The sequence below is a fragment of the Scyliorhinus torazame genome, chromosome 16 (genome assembly GCF_047496885.1).
Source record: "Scyliorhinus torazame isolate Kashiwa2021f chromosome 16, sScyTor2.1, whole genome shotgun sequence".
In the NCBI taxonomy this organism is placed as follows: domain Eukaryota; kingdom Metazoa; phylum Chordata; class Chondrichthyes; order Carcharhiniformes; family Scyliorhinidae; genus Scyliorhinus; species Scyliorhinus torazame.
Genome location: NC_092722.1, coordinates 119,857,732 through 119,879,856, shown reverse-complemented (window position 1 = coordinate 119,879,856; position 22,125 = coordinate 119,857,732). Strand labels below are relative to the sequence as shown.

Below are 22,125 nucleotides of genomic sequence, written 5' to 3'. Positions count from 1 at the left end.
CAGAGGAGGTTCAGAAGAATGAACCCTGGAATAAAGAGCTTGTCATATGAAGAATGGTAGAGGACTCTGTGTCTGTACTTGTTGGAGTTTAAAAGGATGAGGGGGGATCTGATTGAAACTTACAGGATACTGCGAAGCCTGGATAGAGTGGATCTGGAGAGGATGTTTCCAATTGCAGGAAGAACTAGAACCAGAGGACACAATCTCAGATTAAAGGGACGATCCTTCAAAATAGGGATGAGGAGGAATTTCTTCAGCCAGAGGGCGGTGAATCTAAGGAACACTTTGCCGCAGAAGGCTGTGGAGGCCAAATCACTGAGTGTCTTTAAGACAGAGGTAGGTAGGTTCTTGATTAATAAGGGGATTAGGGCTTATGGGGAGAAGGCAGGAGAATGTGGATGAGGAAAATATGAGCCATGATTAAATGGCGGGGCAGGCCCGATGGGCTGAGTGGCCTAATTCTGGTCCTATGTCTTATGGTCTTATCATGATGGCTTTCTGGTGAGGAATTGTCAGGTCTGAAAGTCCTATGTTAAAATTCCATACATGGGAAAACCCATAATCCCAGTAGTTTTCCACATGCTTTTAGGCCAATCCCCAATACCACTTGCAGTGTATTTGGAAGTAAAAACTCCTTCATGTATAGGGGACTGGGCCCTGGAGACGATGTCACCAAAAATTAAAATTTGTACCAGTGAGGCAACAAAATAAACATCACTTTGATTAGAAATTCCTGTTTTCTCTTTGAGCTGACCACAATATAAATGTGAGCCAGCTTACAGTGCTGACTTTGTTTGCACTGAGTGCTGAATTTGGGTGCATTTGAGTGCTATAGTGAGAGCTTGGTGACTGAGGGAGTTAGGTGAGGAGGGAGTAAGGTGCTCCTTTCATTTTATTTCCTACACTTCCTCAAAGAGTGTCAAGGGAGCCAGGAGTTTACAGAGAGTGCTGCTGACTGGGAGCAGAGTTGGAGGGCGGAGTTCCAGCTGGTTCACAGGGCAGCTACATTCTGTAAGGTAAGAGTTGTTTGTTTTGGGGTTTTTAATTTTTAATTTATTAAAATTTTATTTTTTTTGTTTGTTTTGTTTTTTGGGGGCAGCAAGCTATCATTGTATCATTTTGCAGAATCATCAATTTTTTAGAGGGTTCACTTGGGAGAGTAGCAACAGTATATATATATATTTTTTAAAAGGACCTAACGGGTGTTTAATCTTTTCTTATTTTTCCCCCTTCAAATCTCTTTGTGAATTCAGATCAGAGGGGATGGAGGCTAAGGCAATTGCATGCTCCTCCTGTAGGATGTGGGCGGTGAGGGATACCACCGGTGTCCCCGCTGATTACACCTGCGGGAAGTGCACCCAACTCCAGCTCCTCAGAGACCGCATTAGGGAACTGGAGCTGGAGCTGGATGAACGTCGGATTATCCGGGAGGCAGAAGGGGTGATAGAGAAGAGTTACAGGGAGGTAGCCACACCCAAGGTACAGGACAAGAGTAGCTGGGTTACAGTCAGGGGAAAGAAAACGAACGGGCAGACAGTGCAGGGATCCCTCGTGGCCGTTCCCCTTCAAAACAAGTATACCGCTTTGGATGCTGTTGGGGCGGGATGACCTACCGGAGGAAGGCCCTAGCGGCCAGGTCTCTGGCACTGAGCCTGGCTCTATGGCTCAGAAGGGAAGGAGGTAGAATAGAAAAGCAATAGTGATAGGAGACTCAATGGTTAGAGGAATGGATAGGAGATTCTGTGGTCGCGAACGAGACTCACGGAAGATATGTTGCCTCCCGGGTGCCAGGGCCAGGGATATCTCGGATCGAGTCTATAGGATTCTTAAGGGGGAGCGTGAGCAACCAGAAGCTGAGGTGCACATAGGCACCAACGACATAGCTAAGAAAAGGGATTTCAGGGAGTTAGGTTGGAAGCTAAAGAGCAGGACAAGCAGAGAAGTGATCTCAGGATTGCTACCGGTGCCACGTGTAAGTGAGGCAAGGAACAGAGAGTGAGTGCAGCTGCACACGTGGCGACAGGGCTGGTGCAGGAGGGAAGGCTTCAGATATGTGGATCATTGGGATATCTTCTGGGGAAGGTGGGACCTGTACATGAAGGACGGATTGGACCAAAACTGGAGGGGCACCAATATCCTGGGTGGAAGGTTTGCTAGAGCTCTTCGGGAGGGTTTAAACTAGTTTGGCAGGGGGATGGGAATCAGAACTATGGATCAGAGGATAGAGTAGCTGTTGAACAGGCAGAAATAGTATGCAGCAAATCTGTGAGGAAGGATAGGCAGTTGATAGGGCAAAGTTGCACTCAGTGGAATGGGTTAAAGTGTGTCTGTTTCAATGCAAGGAGTGCCAGGAATAAGGGAGAAGAACTTAGAGCATGGATCAGTACTTGGAACTACGATGTTGTGGCCATTACGGATACATGGATTTCACCGGGGCAGGAATGGTTGTTAGATGTTCTGGGGTTTAGATGTTTCCAAAAGAACAGGGAGGGAGCTGTATTTTCTATGTTCTATGTTCTATGGAGGTAAAAGTGGAGGGGGAGTGAAACTGTTAATTAGGGGGTGCACCAGAGCTGCAGAAAAGGAAGTAGTTGAGGAGGGTTTGTCTACTGAGTCAGTATGGGTGGAAGTCAGAAACAAGAAAGGAGCAGTCACTTTATTGGGAGTTTTCTACAGACCCCCCCAATAGCAGCAGAGAGATAGAGGTACAGATTGGTTGGCCGATCTTGGAAAAGTGCAGAAGTAACAGAGTTGTTGTCATGGGTGACTTCAACTTCCCTAATATTGACTGGAATCTCCTTAGTGCAAATGAATGAAATGAAATGAAAATCGCTTATTGTCACAAGTAGGCTTCAAATGAAGTTACTGTGAAAAGCCCCTAGTCGCCACATTCCGGCGCCTGTTCGGGGAGGCTGTTACGGGAATCGAACCGTGCTGCTGGCCTGCCTTGGTCTGCTTTCAAAGCCAGCGATTTAGCCCTGTGCTAAACAGGTTTGGATGGAGCAGATTTTGACAGGTGTGTACAGGAAGGATTCCTGACTCAATATGTAAATAGGCCGAATAGGGGGGAAGCCAAATTGCACTTGGTGCTCGGCAACGAATCAGGCCAGGTGTCAGATGTCTCGGTGGGAGAGCATTTCTGTGAAAGTGACCACAACTCCTTGACCTTTACCGTAGTCATGGAGAGGGATAGGAACAGATGGTATGGGAAGGTATTTAATTGGGAAAGGGGAAATTATATTGCTATTAGACAGGAGCTGAGGAGCATAAAGTGGGAACAATTGTTCTTGGCGAAATGCACAACAGTAATGGGGGGTTGTTTAAGGGGCACTTGCTGCGAGTGCTGGTTAGTTTTGTCCCACTGAGATGAGGAAGGAATGGTAAGGTGAAGGAGCCTTGGGTGACAAGAAAAGTGGAACTTCTAGTCAAGAGGAAGAAGGAAGCTTACGTAAGGTTGAGGCAGCAAGGATCTGACTCGGCTCTAGAGGGTGACAAGGTAGCCAGGAAGGAACTCGAAAATGGACTGAGGAGAGCTAGAAGGTGGCATGAAAAAGCCCTGGTGGGAAGGATTAGGGAAAACCCCAAGGCGTTCTACACTTATGTGAGAAATAAGAGGATGATCAGAGTGAGAGTAGGGCTGATCAGGGATAGAGGAGGGAACTTGTGCCTAGAGTCTGAGGAGATGGGGGAGGCCTTAAATGAATATTTTGCTTCAGTATTCACGATAGAGGGACCTTGTTGTTCATGAGAACAGTGTGAACCAGGTTAATAGACTTGAACAGGTTGATATTAAGAAGGAGGATGTGCTGGAAATTTTGAAAAGCATCAGGATAGATAAGTCCTCTGGGCCTGATGGGATATACCCAAGGTTACTATGGGAAGCGAGGGAGGAGATTGCTGCACCATTGGCAATGATCTTTGCATCCTCACTCTCCACTGGAGTAGTACCAGATGATTGGAGGGAGGCGAATATTGTTCCCCTGTTCAAGAAAGGGAATAAGGAAATCCCTGGGAATTACAGACCCATCAGTCTTACAACTGTGGTGAGCTAAATATTGGAAATGATTCTGAGAGATAGGATTTATGATTATTTAGAAAAACATAGTTTGATTAAAGATAGTTAGCATGGCTTTGTGAGGGGCAGGTCATGCCTCACAAGCCTCATTGAATTCTCTGAGGATGTGACGAGACACATTGATGAAGGTCGGGCAGTGGATGTGGTGTATATGGATTTCAGTAAGGCATTTGATAAGGTTCCCCATGGTAGGCTCATTCAGAAAGTTAGGGGGCATGGGATGCAGAGAAATTTGGCTGTCTGGATACAGAATTGGCTGGCCAAAAGAAGACAGTGAGTGGTAGTGGATGGAAAATATTCCGCCTGGAGGTCGGTGACCAGTGGTGGGCCGCAAGGCTGTTCTGGGACCTCTGCTCTTTGTGGTTTTTATATATGACTTGGATGAGGAAGTGGAAGGGTGGGTTAGTAAGTTTGCCGATGACACGAAGGTTGGGGGAGTTATATAGTGTTGATGGTTGTTGCAGGTTACAACAGGACATTGACAGGTTACAACAGGACATTGACAGGATGCAGAGCTGGGCTGAGAAGTGGCAGATGGAGTTCAATCTTGATAAATGTGAAGTGATTCATTTTGGAAGGTCGAATTTGAATGCTGAATACAGGGTTAAAGGCAGGATTCTTGGAAGTGTGGAGGAACAGAGGGATCTTGGGGTCCACGTACATAGATCCCTCAAAGTTGCCACCCAGGTTGATAGGGTTGTTAAGAAGGTGTAGGTGTGTTGGCTTTCATTAACAGGGGGATTGAGTTTAAGAGCCGCAAGGTTTTGCTGCAGCTTTGTAATACCCTAGTTAGACCACACTTGGAATATTGTGTCCAGTTCTGGTTGCCTCATTATAGGAAGGATGTGGATGTTTTGGAGAGGGTACAGAGGAGATTTACCAGGATGCTGTCTGGATTGGGCATGTCTTACGAAGAAGGGTTGAGGGAGCTAGGGCTTTTCTCACTGAAGCGAAGAAGGCAGAGAGGTGACTTGATAGAGGTGTACAAGGTGATGAGAGGCATGAATAGAGTGGATAGCCAGAGACTTTTCCCCAGGGTGGAAATGGCTGTCACAAGGGGATAAAACTTTAAGGTGATTGGAGGAAGGTATAGGGGAGATGTCAGAGGTAGGTTCTTTACACAGAGAGTGGTGGGTGTGTGGAATGCACTGCCAGTGGAGGTGGTGGAGTCAGAGCCATTAGGGACATTTAAGCGACTCTTAGACAGGCACATGGACAGCAGTAAATTGAAGGGATGTAGGTTAGGTTGATCTTAGATTAGGATAAATGGTCAGCACAACATTGTGGGCTGAAGGGCCTGTACTGTGCTGTACTGTTCTATGTTCTATGTTCTATGTTCTGGTGAGTTGATTGGGTGCCATTTGCTACCCAATGTGAGGTGTAGCAAACGCTACTGTAATATGAGTACCTGTAATGTTCGTTCATCCACATCATGTTTGCTTTATGACACATTTACTAAAGCTTCAGTAAACACAAGAGATGGCTGGTATGTGTTATGTAACTCTTAAATTCAAGGCACTGCTTGACACCATGCTTGTATATTTCAGCTGCGTCATTAACTAACCTTATTTCATAATTATTAAGTTGTTTAATTGCATTCTTGGCATCTTGTCTACTGGTAAACAATACAAAGGCATATCCTCTATTATTGCCATTAAAGTCCATCATCATCCGTAATTCGTATATTTTTCCGATCTGAGGGAGGAAGCAAGAAAATTATGAGCTATTTGTATTCAGGCTAGTCATTCCTAACACAGGCAGCATAAGCTAATTGGGCAGAATAAATTAGAAGTTTCAACTTTTTGCTCTTCCGCCTTGGCTAATATTTATTCTTCAATCAACATCACCAAAGTAAATTATCTGGCTATTGACCTGCTTGTGGGAGCTTCTTGGTTACAAATTGGTTGCCACGTTTCCTAAATTGCAACAGTGAACATGGGTGGGATTTTCCAGCTGCCCCCCCCATGCCGTATTTTCCAGTGGCAAAGGTAACCTGTCATTGGCTGGCGGCAAGATTGTCCGGTCCTGCCGATACCTACATTGCATGCCCCGCACCGTCTGCACCAGGGAACGCGCCGTTGGCGGGACTCGAAGATTCCGCCGGAGGGGAGGGTCAAAAAACTTTGGTCTGCAGATCAGAATGTATTTGTTCGGGTAAAGCGCTTGCGACATTCTGAGGTCATGAAAAATGTTATATGTATGCATGTTCTTTCTTTCTTGAATAGCGTCACAATTTTTAAATGTTATTTACTGCAGTTGGTTTGCAGGCAAAAACAAGCAGGCATTTTGTGCACAGCAATGTCCAAAACAAATAGCAAGGAAATAAATGACCATCTAATTTGTTGTGCTAATGTCAAAATAGTCACACTCTGAAGCCTATTACTAGTACACGACAAGGGATGTTCTTTGACGCCCACTTCCTGTGGGAGTCAAGCCTGTCAGGCTATCACTGTCAGACAGGTGCTGGGCAATGTCAGCCCTCCTGAATCCACTTACTGCTTTCACTCAGCTCTTTGACCACAATTAGTGCATAGAAAGGTACACCCTTGTGACAGACTAGGGCCGGGATTCTCCAAAATCCCGGCCAAGTGTTGACGCCGGCGTCAAAACCGACGCGAACGACCCGGCGTCAACTGGCCTCCAGGCCCAGTCATTCTCCTCTTCCTCCGGCGCCAAAAGCCGGCCCGACACAGCCGGTCCGCGCATGCTCGCCACGGCCGACACAGGTCCGCGCATGCGCGCCACGGCCGTCTCCGCAACGGCGCATGCGCATGGTTGCCGTCTCTGCGCCGGCCCCCGGGCAACATGGCGGAGCCCTACAGGGGCCTGGTGTGGAGAAATATAGGCCCCCCCCGGAATGAGCGCGCCCGCCGATTGGTAGCCCCCGATCGTGGGCCTGGCCACCGTGGAGGCCCCCCCCCCCCCCCCCCCGGAGTCGGATTCCCCCACCCCCCCACCAGGACGGCCCTGTAGCCAGAACGCCGAGGTCCTGCGGGGTGGGACCATATGTAAACCACTGGAGAATCGCGTCCCGGCGTTGGTGCGGCGTGGCGGGAATTTCCCGCGTCCCCGCCGATTCTCCGACCCGACGCGGGCTCGGAGAATCCCGGCCTATATAACTCAGTCTATAGGAGCTGTGTACAATTATTGAAGGTGGCCATGAGCTGCCCATGCGGCCTTCACTGTATCTGCTAGAATGATAGAATAATGCGGGACATTGCAGTTTGCCTTGCTAGGAAAGAACATACCACCAGCAACTGGCGTCATGTGTCAAAATAACAAATCCACAGCCACCAATAGTACAAAAGTGAGGAAATGTTGTTGCAACTCTACAAGGCATTGGTGAGACCACACCTGGAGTATTGTGCACAGTTTGGTCCCCTTATTTGAGGCAAGATGTAGGGGCATTGGAGGCAGTTCATTGGAGGTTCACTAGATTGATTCCAGAGATCAGGGGGTTGGCTTATGAAGAGAGATTGAACAGTTTAGGTCGATACTCTCTGGAATTTAGAAGAATGAGCGGAGTTCAAATTAAGGTAGACAAGATGATAAACGGTGTGGTTAAAGTAGACGTCGAATGGATGCTTCCTCTTGGAACATAAGAACATAAGAACTAGGAGCAGGAGTGGGCCATCTGGCCCCTTGAGCCTGCTCCACCATTCAATGAGATCATGGCTGATCTTTTGTGGATTCAGCGCCACTTTCCGGCCCGAACACCATAACCCTTAATCCCTTTATTCTTCAAAAAACAATCTATCTTTATCTTAAAAACATTTAATGAAGGAGCCTCTATTGCTTCACTGGGCAAGGAATTCCATAGAATCACAACCCTTTGGGTGAAGACGTCCCTCCTAAACTCAGTCCTAAATGTACTTACCCTTACTTTGAGGCTATGCCCCCTAGTTCTGCTTTCACCTGCCAGTGGAAACAACCTGCCCGCATCTATCCTATCTATTCCCTTCATAATTTTATATGTTTCAATAAGATCCCCCCTCATCCTTCTAAATTCCAACGAGTACAGTCCCAGTCTACTCAACATCTCCTCGTAATCCAACCCCTTCAGCTCTGGGATTAACCTAGTGAATCTCCTCTGCACACCCTCCAGTGCCAGAACGTCCTTTCTCAAGTAAGGAGACCAAAACTGAACACTACTCCAGGTGTGGCCTCACTAACACCTTATACAATTGCAGCAGAACCTCCCTAGTCTTAAACTCCATCCCTCCAGCAACGAAGGACAAAATTCCATTTGCCTTCTTAATCACCTGTTGCACCTGTAAACCAACTTTTTGCAACTCATGAACTAGCACACCCAGGTCTCTCTGTACAGCAATTTAATATTTTATCATTTAAATAGTAAGCCCTTTTGCTGTTATTCCTACCAAAATGGATAACCTCACATTTGTCAATATTGTATTCCATCTGCCAGACCCTAGCCCATTCACTTAGCCTATCCAAATCCCTCTGCAGACTTCCAGTACTCTCTGCACTTTTTGCTTTACCACTCATCTTAGTGTCGTCTGCAAACTTGGACACATTGCCCTTGGTCCCCAACTCCAAATCATCTCTGCAAATTGTGAACAATTGTGGGCCCAATACTGATCCCTGAGGGACACCTATTAATCCCCACTCTTTGCTTTCTATTAATTAACCAATCCTCTATCCATGCTACTACTTTCCCCTTAATGCCATACATCTTTATGTTATGCAGCAACCTATTGTGTGGCACCTTGTCAAAGGCTTTCTGGAAATCCAGATATACCACATCCATTGGCTCTCCGTTATCTACCGCACTGGTAATGTCCTCAAACAATTCCACTAAATTAGTTAGGCACGACCTGCCCTTTATGAACCCATGCTGCGTCTGCCCAATGGGACAATTTCCATCCAGATGCCTCGCTATTTCTTCCTTGATGATAGATTCCAGCATCTTCCCTATGACCGAAGTTAAGCTCACTGGTCTATAATTACCTGCTTTCTGCCTACCTCCTTTTTTAAACAGTAGTGTCACGTATGCTAATTTCCAATCCGCCGGGACCACCCCAGAGTCTAGTGAATTTTGGTAAATTATGACGAGTGCATTTGCAATTTCCCTAGCCATCTTTTTAGCACTCTGGGATGCATTCCATCAGGACCAGGAGACTTGTCTACCTTTAGTCCCATTAGCTTGCCCATCACTACCTCCTTAGTGATAACAATCCTCTCAAGGTCCTCACCTGTCGTAGCCTCATTTCTATCAGTCACTGGCATGTTATTTGTGTCTTCCACTGTGAAGACCGACCCAAAAAACCTGTTCAGTTCCTCAGCCATTTCCTCATCTCCCATTATTAAATCTCCCTTCTCATCCTCTAAAGGACCAATATTTACCTTAGCCACTCTGTTTTGTTTTATATATTTGTAGAAACTTTTACTATCTGTTTTTATATTCTGAGCAGGTTTACTCTCATTATCTATCTTACTCTTCTTTATAGCTTTTTTAGTAGCATTCTGTTGCATGCTAAAGATTTTCCAGTCCTCCAGCCTCCCACTAATCTTTGCCACTTTGTATGCTTTTTCCTTCAATTTGATACTCTCCCTTATTTCCTTAGATATCCACGGTCGATTTTCCCTCTTTCTACCGTCCTTCCTTTTTGTTGGTATAAACCTTTGCTGAGCACTGTGAAAAATTGCTTGGAAGGTTCTCCACTGTTCCTCAACTGTTTCACCATAAAGTCTTTGCTCCCAGTCTACCTTAGCTAGTTCTTCTCTCATCCCATTGTAATCTCCTTTGTTTAGCACAAAACACTAGTGTTTGATTTTACCTTCTCACCCTCCATCTGTATTTTAAATTCCACCATATTGTGATCGCTCCTTCCGAGAGGATCCCTAATATGAGATCATGAATCAATCCTGTCTCATTACACAGGACCAGATCTAGGACCGCTTGTTCCCTCGTAGGTTCCATTACATACTGTTCTAGGAAACTATCGCGGATACATTCTGTAAACTCCTCCTCAAGGCTGCCTTGACCGGCCTGGTTAAACCAATCGACGTGTAGATTACAATCCCCCATGATAACTGCTGTACCATTTCTACATGCATCCGTTATTTCTTTGTTTATTGCCTGCCCCACTATAATGTTACTATTTGATGGCCTATGGACTACTCCTATCAGTGACTTTTTCGCCTTACTATTCCTGATTTCCACCCAAATGGATTCAACCTTATCCTCCATAGCACCGATGTCATCCCTTACTATTGCCCGGATGTCATCCTTAAATAATAGAACTACACCACCTCCCTTACCATCCACTCTGTCCTTCCGAATAGTTTGATATCCTTGGATATTTAACTCTCAGCTGTGACCATCCTTTAACAATGTTTCAGTAGTGGCATTAAACCATAGTCATTCACAATGATTTGCGCCATCAACTCATTTACCTTATTCCTCTTGTGGGGCATTCTAGAAGGAGAGGTCATAGTCTCAAGATAAGGAGTAGCAAATTTAAAACAGAGGTGAGGAGAAACTACTTCTCCCAAATGGTTGTGAATCTGTGGAAGTCGCTGCGCCAAAGTGTGGTGGATGCTGGGACAGTGAGTAAATTGAAGGAGGAGTTGGACAGATTTTTAATTAGTAATGGGTTACAGAGATTGGGCAGAATGGAGGAGCTGAGGCCATGATCGTATGAAGCGGTGGATGAGGCTCAAGAGGCTAAATTGCCTGCTACTGCTCATAGTTCATATGTTCTTATGTTGTAAGAAAGAACTATTCTGTCTAATTCCACCTTCCAGCTCTTGGTCTGCAGCCTTGTAGGTAACAGCACCTCAAGCATAATCTGGTGTTTTTGAGTAATAAGGTGATTTCTTGATTATTAAGGGGATCAGGGGTTATGGGGATAAGGCATGAGAATGGGGATGAGGAACATATCAGCCATGATGGAATGGTGGATCAGACTTGATGGGCTGAATGGCCTAATTCTGTTCTAAAATCTTACGGTTTAACCTATTGAGATTTTGGTTGCTATTGATGACCAATGAATATTCAATTAACAGAAATTCTGGTTTAGGTCGGAGCTACAGAGAACTTGACAAAGATGTCATGAACACAAGACAAAGAGGGTGTTAATGGTGCTAGTAAGGACTGAAGAGTGTTAAAAGTGGCATAAAGGTAAGATAGCAGAATGTGTCATTCGGAGAACAAAGGTCAGTGCTCAGTGAAAGCAAAACTGAACAACAAGGGGAAGGTGGCCATGTTGGGAGGGGTGGGGTTGTGTTGGGGCAAGCTAAGGGAATCAAAAGACAAAAAGGGGAGGGTCAAGATAAAGACCATAAGAATAAAGAACAGGAGTAGTCCATTCGGCCCTCCAGCCTGCTCCGCCATTCAATAGGATCATGGCTGATCCGACATTCCTCACGTCCATTTTCCTGCCTTTTTCCTGTAACCCTTGATTCCCTTACTGATTAAGAATCTATCTTTATTATATAAGGTGGCAGCCATTTGCCATGACTTTCAAGGAATTGGTCAGCATCAGATGTTGGAGTGGGTGTGAGGTGGGGGGGGGGAGTGGGGAAGAGGGGTGGGGGGGGGTTCTTTTGGGGTATTTGTTTTGTATATATAATGTTCAATAAAATTATTTTTAAAAAAAGAATCTCTGCAGGATTCTCCGTTGGCAGGATCCTCCGCTTCGCCAGCCGATCACCAATGCCCGCGGTTTCCCGACGGTGGTTTAGGCTTGCTGGCATGATTAGGCACTGCCCCTCCCAATGACGGGCAAAACACGACCCCCTTCAAAAAATTGGCAAAGTGTGGGAAGATCTAATCGGGAAACCGGCCAGTTTCTCAAACACGCCGTTTTTTTTGACTGAACCCGACACTTCACCATTTTGGGGGAATATTCCACCCAATGTTTCTTCACAATGTGGACTTAGAGGAGGAAAGCTAGGAATTTGGAAAAAAGATCTCAGCAGGGATTCCCCCTAGCATGAACTTATGATTTTACCTGTACTTGTACAGGAAGGAAACATTAAAATTGGAAATCCCCTCTAATTTACTATTAATAATTAAACCAAGGAAAGTTGATGGAGACCTGAAAGACTTAAAGCAGGGGACAGTGAACATTGGAAAAGGTACAAAAATGTACCTTTGTATAGGCAATTGAACAGTAATTTGAAAGAAGATAATGCCTGACCTAATTTTATTTTTAAATTTAATCTTGAAAAAACAATCCATTGATGAAAAATATTTGAATTCCAGATAATTGCATTCAAGTGAATGGATTCCGAGCGAGTTAAAATCTCGTCCCAGATCTCTGACTTTTCAAGCTTTCTTTGGTTATTTGTAAGAAGATCCTTGTTGTTTCAAATCAAATATACACAGAGTAGTTTAAAAAAGCAGATATAAAGCATTACTTTTTCCAAAACTGGTACGAGTTCATCTTCGTAAAGATCCCGCGGTAATTTGCCAATGAAAATTTCGCAGCCTCTCTCAGGAGTTGGACCTTCCCATTCTGGAGGGGGACCCCCATATTTTCTTTGTCCATTTTCCTGCAATGAGAGAGAGAGATCAGGTAGTCACATGTTCAGATTTTTGAATAAAAAATAAGTTTTCTATAAATATTAATTACAGAGAGGTCCCAGGACTCATGGAGATGGCTTCAATATGATGAACGGATGGATATTTACAGCCAGAAGACTAAAGAGAGCATTTAATTCAGTAACATATAATGAAGCCACAAGGTAGAAATGATATAATAGGGTGAAAGGAAATTAAGTTTGATAGCAGGCTTTTATTTCTTAATTCTAAGTGTCACCTCAGTGTGATTTCTTTCACATTTTGTCACAAATATCAAACTTTCTAAAATCTCAAAGTGTGGGGACAAAAAAAGCACATTTACAGCAGTTGTTTATGTTTGTCACCAATATAATCAAATCTGCTTCCTGTTCTGATTTGATCTATTATTGGGTCAGCAATATGTGATTTGAGGGTCCAATATTTCCCCTCAAATTTTCTCCTGCTTTTTGGCACTGAAAAAGAAAATCTGAGATTTTAAACTGTTTTTAATATACTCGAATAAACGCCAATTACTGAGGCTTGTACACTTGATGCATTTCATTCTAGCAATTAGGTCAAGAAGGAAATTTTCAATCTAATCTTCCTCCTTCAAGTTTCGGCCACTCTGTTTGAAACATTAATTCCTCATAAACAACTTGTTCTGGCTTCGACAGATCGAATGTTAAAATGATGGAAGAAAAATATCAGGGTAAATCAAAACAGATCCCTGTCATATTCTGAATTGCTGTAAATTCTACTTCACTCAACATGTCCTCCTCAGCATATCAGTATCAGTTATCGTAGGGGTAAATCCAGAAATTTGTTTAAGCAAAATAAATGGGACCACATGGGTCAATTAGCTTCGGACCATGATTATTGAAGGTGGATCAAACTTGCCGGTGTACAATTTTTCCAGAAATAACATTTACAAATGATAGGCTGTTCATATTTAATGATGCAGGCTATTGAATCAAGTTTGGATATAATCATTATATTTGAGCTCGACCATTCAGAGTGAAATCAGGAAATGCTTTTTCACACACAGGGTGGGAATTTCTGCCCTTCCCCCATGGTGTGTTTTCCGATGGCAAAGGTTGATCTTCATTGGCTGACAACAGGATCGCCCGGTCCCACCGATGTCTACAGCGGTTTGCATGGTTCATCTGATCCGCCAGCAGGGAATCTGCTATGGAGGCGGGGGGAGGGGGGGGGGGGGGGGGGGGTGTCACCTTCAGCAGGAACGGAAGATCCTGGCTGGAAGGGCCGGAAATTCCGAACCACGGAGTCCTACAGGTACAGTATCTCAAAACTGGCAACCTTGGGGCCGGATCCGTGCCAGATTTCGGAGTGTGCTAGCTTTCGGGTTGGGCAGTTTGAGCTGGGCCAGGTCAAGGGTCACTCAGACCACTTGGAGCACAGGAGAAAGCAGAGGGGTGAAGCCGATAACTAGTTTGCATGCCACAATGCCGATGCAGCAACTAGTTCAGCAAGCCAGTGGATCATTTTACTCATCTAATAAAAACAAAAATTCTTGCATGGCAGGTGAAAATAATATCCTGTTTTCAAGACATTGTCAGTTTTCGAAGAGCTAGCTTTGAGACGGTGTACCTGGAAAAACCGGGAACGTTCTTCTCCCAGCACAATTGGAGCTGTTAATACTGAGAGATCAATTTTTGTTCGGCAAGGACATCAATGGACATGAAGATAAGGCAGGTAAATAGGGTTGAGACCCTGATTCGCCATGATATAAATTAATGGCAAAATATGCTCAAGGGGCTCAAGGGCTTGTATTTATTCTTGAGTTCTTATGCACCAATGAGAAGTGGTCTAGTTAAAAAAAATTCAATGCAATTCTTTTGTCCTGGTGTTTTTGAACTCCTACCTGTACCAAGCTATATCCTGTGCGCTGAATCAATGCACGTAAAGTTGCCTCTTTTTGAGTTCCGGTCAATCCATCCCCGTTTTTTTGATTTGATTCCATTGTGTGTGATTATCAGCAAAATAAATCAGGATAATTAGAGGTGCTCACTGAAATCAAATCCAAATTCAACACGTATTTAAGTCAAATTACATTAAAATGTTTGGTGCGTTTCTTTTCAAGCTCTCTAAAAATATTGCCATTAATCTGCAATTGTATCGATAAGTGACAGACATCACCTAAATTATAGAATTACATAAAATTACATAGAATTACAGAGCAGTTACTGCATAGCAAGAGCCATTCAGCCCAATTGGTCTAGGTCACGGTTTATGCTCCATTCGAACCTCCTACAGCCTTGCTTCAGCTCACTCTATCTCACTCTATTAAATTTTCTGCTATTCCAGTCTCTCTCAAGTGTCTATCTACCTTCAAGGCATTAATGTGACTCATCTCAATCTGTGTGGCAGAAGTTCCACATTCACACCACTCTCTGGCTAAAGAGCTTCCTCATGAATTCTGTTAGCTTTATTAGTAACTCTCTCATATATATGGCACCCAGGCAAAAATTTTCCAATGGTGGAGTTTCCCGAATCACCGGAGAAGTTGGCAGGATCCTGGCTGCCCCACAGACAGTTAACCCTACCAGAAATGTTAATGGGCCAGAGGTGAGACTTCCATCCCTCACGCAGGCAGAAGCTCTGTCTCAGAGAGCTGCTGGCGAATCCAAGTGGCCGGCAGCTCTGCGATCTCAGCAGCTGCCACCGGGAGCAGTGGTCACTGCTGGGACTGCAGGCAGTCTCCCCAAATCAAAGTGCAGGGCCTACAGGAGACAGGAAGGTCCGAGGACTCGCGGGGAGATCTTGGGAGGGGGCTGAGGGGATAATTTGAAGGACAGTTGGGGAGGGAACATTTGCGCCAGAACTTGAAAGGGGGTCAGTAATGAAGGCTCATCCCGCTTCCACCCGAGTTCTGAGCAGGATGACCTGCTTGGCATCACCCCTCCCACCCATAAACCTTCCCTGCAGGCCTCAAAATTGAGACTGGATGGGAAGCTACCCTTAAGTGGTATGAATTGGTCACCTTAGGCAATGAACGTTCCTCAGAAAGTTACAGACAGCTGGGTGGGTGTGAGGTTGGCGCAAAGGCCACTCAAGGAATTCTGTGCCACCCGCAAATGTGCAGCCTCAAACCCGTAAAATTCTGCCCCGAATTTTGGAGGCAATATGGATGAAATGGGATAATATTTCAGATTGACAAACCAATAAAAGGAAGCTTGTATTTCAGATCATTTTGATTGCAGTAACATTTTAAAAAAAAGATAATTAAGCAGAAGTTGGTGACTTCAGAAGCACAACACACTTTAACTCTCATCAACGTACAACAGTGGAGTGATCTCAAGCCAGCATGCTCACCTATGAGTTTAGTTTAGTTAACGCTCACATTAGAAGCCAATTTCCCTTGTATTGTCTCCCATTTTATTCCTCTGCCTTTCACAGGCACTATTGCAACAGGGAGATGTGGGCATTAAATTGATATTGAAAGCAAGAAATGTTAGCTCCCTACAGTTGACACTTTTACACCTGATACCATGAAATAAATCATTTGTGGATGACATCGTTTTTATGTTGGATGCTGTTGTTCCATCACTTATGATTTTAGGCAAGCATTGCACTTTACAGCAAGACAAAGTCAATCAATGTCTCAGCTGTCAGTTGCTGATCTGAGACCTGGCTGCATAGCTGCATTGAGTAAGGAATTCCCTGAACAAAGTTAATCAAAGTTGCTGTTCATACCGTGCTGTCCTTTTGTTCTTTTAAGGATACCATTGACCTTCTCAGGAACAGGTACTTACTATGTACGGACAGGAACTCCATGTAAATAACCAATGCCTATGCACACATGGTTGTTCCTGCATAAATCTATCTAATTCTATCATTTGTGGGATCTATTGAATCTTACCGACTATGTGTAGCCCATGTTTTTTATAAATGTGCTCACAAAATTTAGAAAGCAAAGACTTGCATTCATATAGCAACTTTCATGATCGCTGGACACTTCAAAGTACTTTGCAGTGTGGTTTCACCAGGGGCTGTGTATGGAAGGACCGTACTTTTCTCAATAGATTCTCAGGTTTCTTGACAGAGTTTCCCCCTATTAAGATGGCCACACAAAGTCATCCTGGAAGTCACATGGCAGACTGATGGAAAATCCCTATCAGGGATCAGTGTAGCCTTGATAGGCTATATGAGCAGAGCACTGAGCCCTGCTAGGGGAAAAGCCAACTCAGCAAATGCAAAGAGTTAGTTTTTGGAGAGTGAAGAATTTGCTGTGTGCATTTTGTGTGTTTGGTGCGGACCTCGGAATCGACAAAAACCCTGATTTAGAATGAACATTGGTCAGCATGAGAACCCGTACTGGTAATCTGTCTGTCGCTTTTATATACTGTGTCGAGTTTTCCCGGGGAAACGGATTAGCCGTTTATGTTTAAATACAAATATACTGGGCGAAATTCTCCCCCAACGGCGGGATGCCCGCCGACTGGCGCCAAAGCCGGCGCCAATCAGACTGGCATCGCGCCGGCCCAAAGGTGCGGAAGTCTCCGCATCTTTGGCGGCCTAGCCCCAACATTGAGGGGCTAGGCCGACGCCGGAGGGATTTCCGCCCCGCCAGCTGGCGGAAATGGCGTTTGTTGCCCCTCCAGCTGGCGCGGAAATGCGGCGCATGCGCGGGAGCGTCAGCGGCCGCTGAAAGTTTCCCGCGCATGCGCAGTGGGGAGAGTCTCTTCCGCCTCCGCCATGGTGGAGGCCGTAGCGGAGGCGGAAGGGAAAGAGTGCCCCCACGGCACAGGCCCGCCCGCGGATCGGTGGGCCCCGATCGCGGACCAGGCCACCGTGGGGGCACCCCCCGGGGTCAGATCGCCCCGCGCCCCCCCCCAGGACCCCGGAGCCCGCCCACGCCGCCTGGTCCCGCCGGTAAATACCAGGTTTGATTTACGTCGGCGGGACAGGCAATTCCTGGGCGGGACTTCGGCCCATCCGGGCCGGAGAATCCAGCGGGGGGTCCCGCCAACCGGCGCGGCTGGATTCCCGCCCCCGCCCAATCTCCGGGAGCGGAGACTTCGGCGGGGGCGGGGGCGGGATTCACGGCGGCCAACGGCCATTCTCCGACCCGGCGGGGGGTCGGAGAATGACGCCCACTGTGTGTAAAGTTAGGCTAAAGAAGAGCTAGGTGTTTATTTACTTTCTTTCCTGTTTTGTTGAGTATCTGAAGACATTTAAAAAGAGGTTCAGTTTTTGGAATTTTGACAACTGTATGTGAGCTGTTGAACTGAGTGAACTCCACCCTGCCAATCACCCAGCGGCCTGCAACATCACAACAGCCAATGAAGTACTTTTTGAAGTACAATCACCATTGTAATGAAGGAGTGCAACAGTCAACTTGCATACAATAAGCTTGAATAAACACTAATGTGATAATGGCTGGATTGTCTGCTTTTTGTGATGTTGATTAAGGTCCCGGCACTGGGGAGAACTCCACTACTCTTCTTCAAAATAATGCCATGAGATGTTTTACATCCACCTGAGAGGGCAGACAGGCCACAGTTTATTATCTCACATGAAAGACAGAATCTCTGACAATGCAGCACTGCACTGCACTGGTGTGTCAGCGTAGATATTTTTGTTTTCAAGTCCTCAAGTGGACTTGAACTCACAACCTCTGATTTAGAGGCATGACCAAATGAACCATGGCTAACATTGCAATATTATACCACAGGGCCTAAAATTGGTGCTGATTTGTAATTAGTGAAGTTTCATTGCCACATTCCAGGCCAAAAGGACAATTAGGTCTGCTTGTGACATTTCAGTTATTCGTGTTGTTCTTGAGCATTGCTGGATAAAGAGGCAAGCTTTTGAAACTATTTGTCTTGCACTCATCCGGACAGATGCAAGAATGCCAAATTTGAAAGGGAGCAACAATTTATGCTGCATGAGAAAAGGGTGCTGATTGGTGGGCAGGTTGGCTTTGTTTGCTTTAGGCATTGTCATGAAGAATGCACCTGGGAACTATTGCCCCCCAGGCTCTTGTTTAATTCAAAAAGACACAATGTCTGGACATGTTCCTTTTGCTTACAGAGGAAATGTCCCTATGTATGAATATATGTAACTTCGAGCAAGTGTAAGTGAGCCACATTGCAAACTCATGCAATCTATCAATCAGCACCATTTTCCCATGCAGCCGGTTTCCTCCCACAGTCCAAAGATGTGCATGTTAGGTGGATTGGCCATGATAAATTGCCCTTAGTGTCCAAAATTGCCCTTAGTGTTGGGTGGGGTTACTAGGTTATGGGGATAGGGTGGAGGTGTTAACCTTGGGTAGGGTGCTCTTTCCAAGAGCTGGTGCAGACTCGATGGGCCGAATGGCCTCCTTCTGCACTGTAAATTCTATGATTCTATGAAATTGTTGCTGCCTTTGAAATTTGGCATTCTTGCATCTGTTCTGATGAGTGCAAGATGAAAAGCTTCAACAACAGGTCTCTTATTTTCAGCAAAACTCATACTGTGTACTCCTAAGCAACTACATGTACTTCCTGTGGAAAGGCCAATCAGGCCAGGCTTTGTCTCCTTATTTCTGGAAAATTACAAGGAGATTGAGTTCATACGGACGTGATTCACACAGGTGACACGAGGGATGAGTAGTTTTAGTTATGAGGAGAAGTCAGAGAAACTGTGGTTGTTCTCATTGATAAGGAAGATTAAGAAGAGAATTGATAAAGTCATTAAAAATGATAGCTTTTGATGAAGTAACCAGAAAAATAGTTTTCTGTGGTCAGTAGGTTTTGTAACTAGAGAGGATCCGTTTAGATCAGTGGTGGGCAAACTATGGCCCAGGGGCCACATGCAGCCCATTAGGGTTCTGAGCACCACCCACAAGACATTTTGTTGACCGTTAGCCTCGCTCAGGGTTGTCACATTCCGCTGGTTTCCACCCCCGTAGCTTTTTTCCCCCGGTATAACTAAAGTGATACGCACATAAATCAAGGACAAGTGAAGCAAGGTGCGTGCTGCTTGCTCACAACATTGACTGTGAGAGCCGTGCGCTCCCTCTGTGTCCAATCAAGTGTAAATATTTATTTTGTTTTTACCACTTTTACTGCTGATGACAGTTCTATTAATATATAAATGATTAAATATTTTCCATAGCTCGTTATGCAATATTCGGCATGTATTACATGTATTCCATCTTATTCAAGGGTATTGGTTTGTGAACCAGCCCAATTTCAATCTTGCGGCCCACTGAGATGAAGAAGGCCCACTCACTAGCCTAGGTTGCCCATCACTGGCTTAAAATGATCTTCAAAGGAACAAAGGTTGAGGTTTTTTCCCCACAGAGAGTGTGTGGGGCAAAGAATATCTGCCAAAGTCTATCATCACAATGAATGAACTGATAAATATCCAAACAAAAAACATTTAAAATGTGACTAAGTGATAACTACTTAATAATAATAATCTTTATTGTCACAAGTAGGCTTACATTAACACTGCAATGAAGTTACCGTGAAACGCCTCTAGTCGCCACATTTCGGCACCTGTTCGGGTACACTGAGGGAGAATTCAGAATGTCCAAATTATCTAACAAGCACGTTTTTCGGGACTTATGGGAGGAAACCGGAACACCCGGAGGAAACCCATGCAGACACGGGGAGAATGTGCATACTCCGCACAGACAGTGACCCAAGCCGGGAATCGAACCTGGGACCCTGGTGCTGTGAAGCAACAGTGCTACCACTTCAGCCACAACAGCACAAATTAGCTCTCCATGGCTATCAATATTTATCAGAAACTTTCATTGTTGTAAAGATAGTAAAACTCGTATGAAGTACTCCATTATATTTGCTGACCGATGCTTTATGATGTACCTCCGTCCATTACTTCAAGTCAGTAACAGAAGTGAGTTAACACATGCAAACATGTCCTGTGTCTCTGCACCTAATATGGACAACATTCACTGGCAGTCTTTATTTTATTAGGGCGGGATTTAGCAAAATATCTCCAGGTTGATGAGGGACACATCACATCACTGCCCCTCACACATATCCCTTTGCCTTATCAACTGAGGGGGATTACTGCTTCCTGACCCTATTATTTGGACCTGTTTTGCTTTATGGCCTTAAAGCTGCTCATCCCCTATATTTTAATATGAGAGACATTGTATTAACATTAATTAACCCCAGCACCCACACACACACCAGCCACATGCTGATGTTACCCAGAGCTGGACATTCTCCTTCCCTTCCAGCGCAGCACAGGTACTTGAGAAGATTGGATTATGCTGACTGGGTAAACTCCTGCTGACTTGGTCTGTTCCCTGGAGCTCGTTTACCTCCAGAGCGAAAGAGCTCTCTGGAGAAGCCTGGTTACTGTTTGCACACACGAGATAACACGATTCGGCTGTTTGTCTTGTGCAGATCGATGGTGGCTTGTTGCAGACATGTTGACTTTAGTTAAAACCCCATATGGTGACGGGGGCCACGGTACGACATAGTTAAAAGGGCACCACAGCCTTAGTAGAGGAGTTTGCAACAGCTTAATACATTTGAATGTAGATTTGAAAGCCAACGCAGCAGAAGGCTGACACGTTATTTTTAAAGATGCTTTCCCTGATACTGTGTGTGTGTGTGTGTTACTATGACTCCAGGTGTTTAGCTGTAAGAAATCTTGTTCGGGCGTTTTCGCCAAATCAATCAATGACCGCTTTTCTTGCTCACTCATACTCTTCTCAAACTTCACTCAAATGCTCCAGCTAAGTTTGCAATGTCCCTACCGCCCCCGGCCACCCTCCTACTGTAAAATCTCAAGCCTGCTCCCCTGAACAAGAGGCAGAAATAAAAGCAGCTCCTTCCACACACACCAGCTACCTTACCTGCGCCCCTGTCTCAACACAACTAGCTTGTGAATTGACGCCAAGGAAGAAAAAAAATAAGGCAATACCTGAGCAATTCCAGAGATCAGCGCCCGGAAAAGTCCTCCTTGATTATGATCAGGTTTGCGACGTGTCACCTATGTTATTCTGCAGTCATCATATCAAAAATCCAAAGGTTCAGCCGGGCGGCTGTTTAACAATCGGCTCAGGTTAAACTTTAACTTCGCTCTATCTCCCCGCCAGGCAGCCTTTGCTCGGTTTGATTGGCAACTGGAAGGTTATTGTACAGAGGCCGAGAGTGAGAGTCAAGCTGTGAGGGAGCTGAGCTTTGCAGGAGACTGTTCCCTTTAAAACCCTTTTTTAAAATATTGGTCAACACACATGGCACTCAACAAGTGTGGGACCTCCCGGGATCTGTTAGCCACTTTTAAAAAATGTTTTGCCTGTTCGTTCCATTTTAAATTTCCTCCCTCTGGCCTTTGGCATGCTTCCCATTGCCCATTGCGGGTGGTGAATAGGACAGGAGTTCTGGCGGGACATGCTTACATTTACTTCTCCATGACCAACAGGGACTACCACTTTAAGAAGTACGTCAGCGGTTGAAAGGCACTTTGGGGCCACCTGATGCCTTGAAGGCGCTATGTAAATGAAGATCCTCCCTCCTTCTATGTCATGGAGGAA

At 45.2% G+C, this 22,125-nt stretch overlaps 1 protein-coding gene across 5 annotated transcripts in view; it reads right to left on the bottom strand.

The window, feature by feature from the left end:
• The window catches only part of a1cf (apobec1 complementation factor), a 60,472-nt gene extending 38,729 nt beyond the window's left edge, over positions 1–21,743 (bottom strand). The window contains exons 1-4 of one of the 5 annotated variants that reach the window (XM_072478939.1): positions 21,513–21,743; positions 14,485–14,630; positions 12,461–12,595; positions 5,640–5,770 (exon numbers count right to left, since the gene is read on the bottom strand). In XM_072478939.1, the coding sequence (XP_072335040.1) occupies positions 5,640–5,770; positions 12,461–12,595; positions 14,485–14,583 (365 nt within the window). In that variant the 5' untranslated portion in view covers positions 14,584–14,630; positions 21,513–21,743. The remainder of the gene's footprint in view (positions 1–5,639; positions 5,771–12,460; positions 12,596–14,484; positions 14,631–21,512) is intronic. The other 4 variants (XM_072478943.1, XM_072478940.1, XM_072478941.1 and 1 more) reach the window with 4 other exon arrangements.
• Positions 21,744–22,125: the final 382 nt, after the last annotated feature.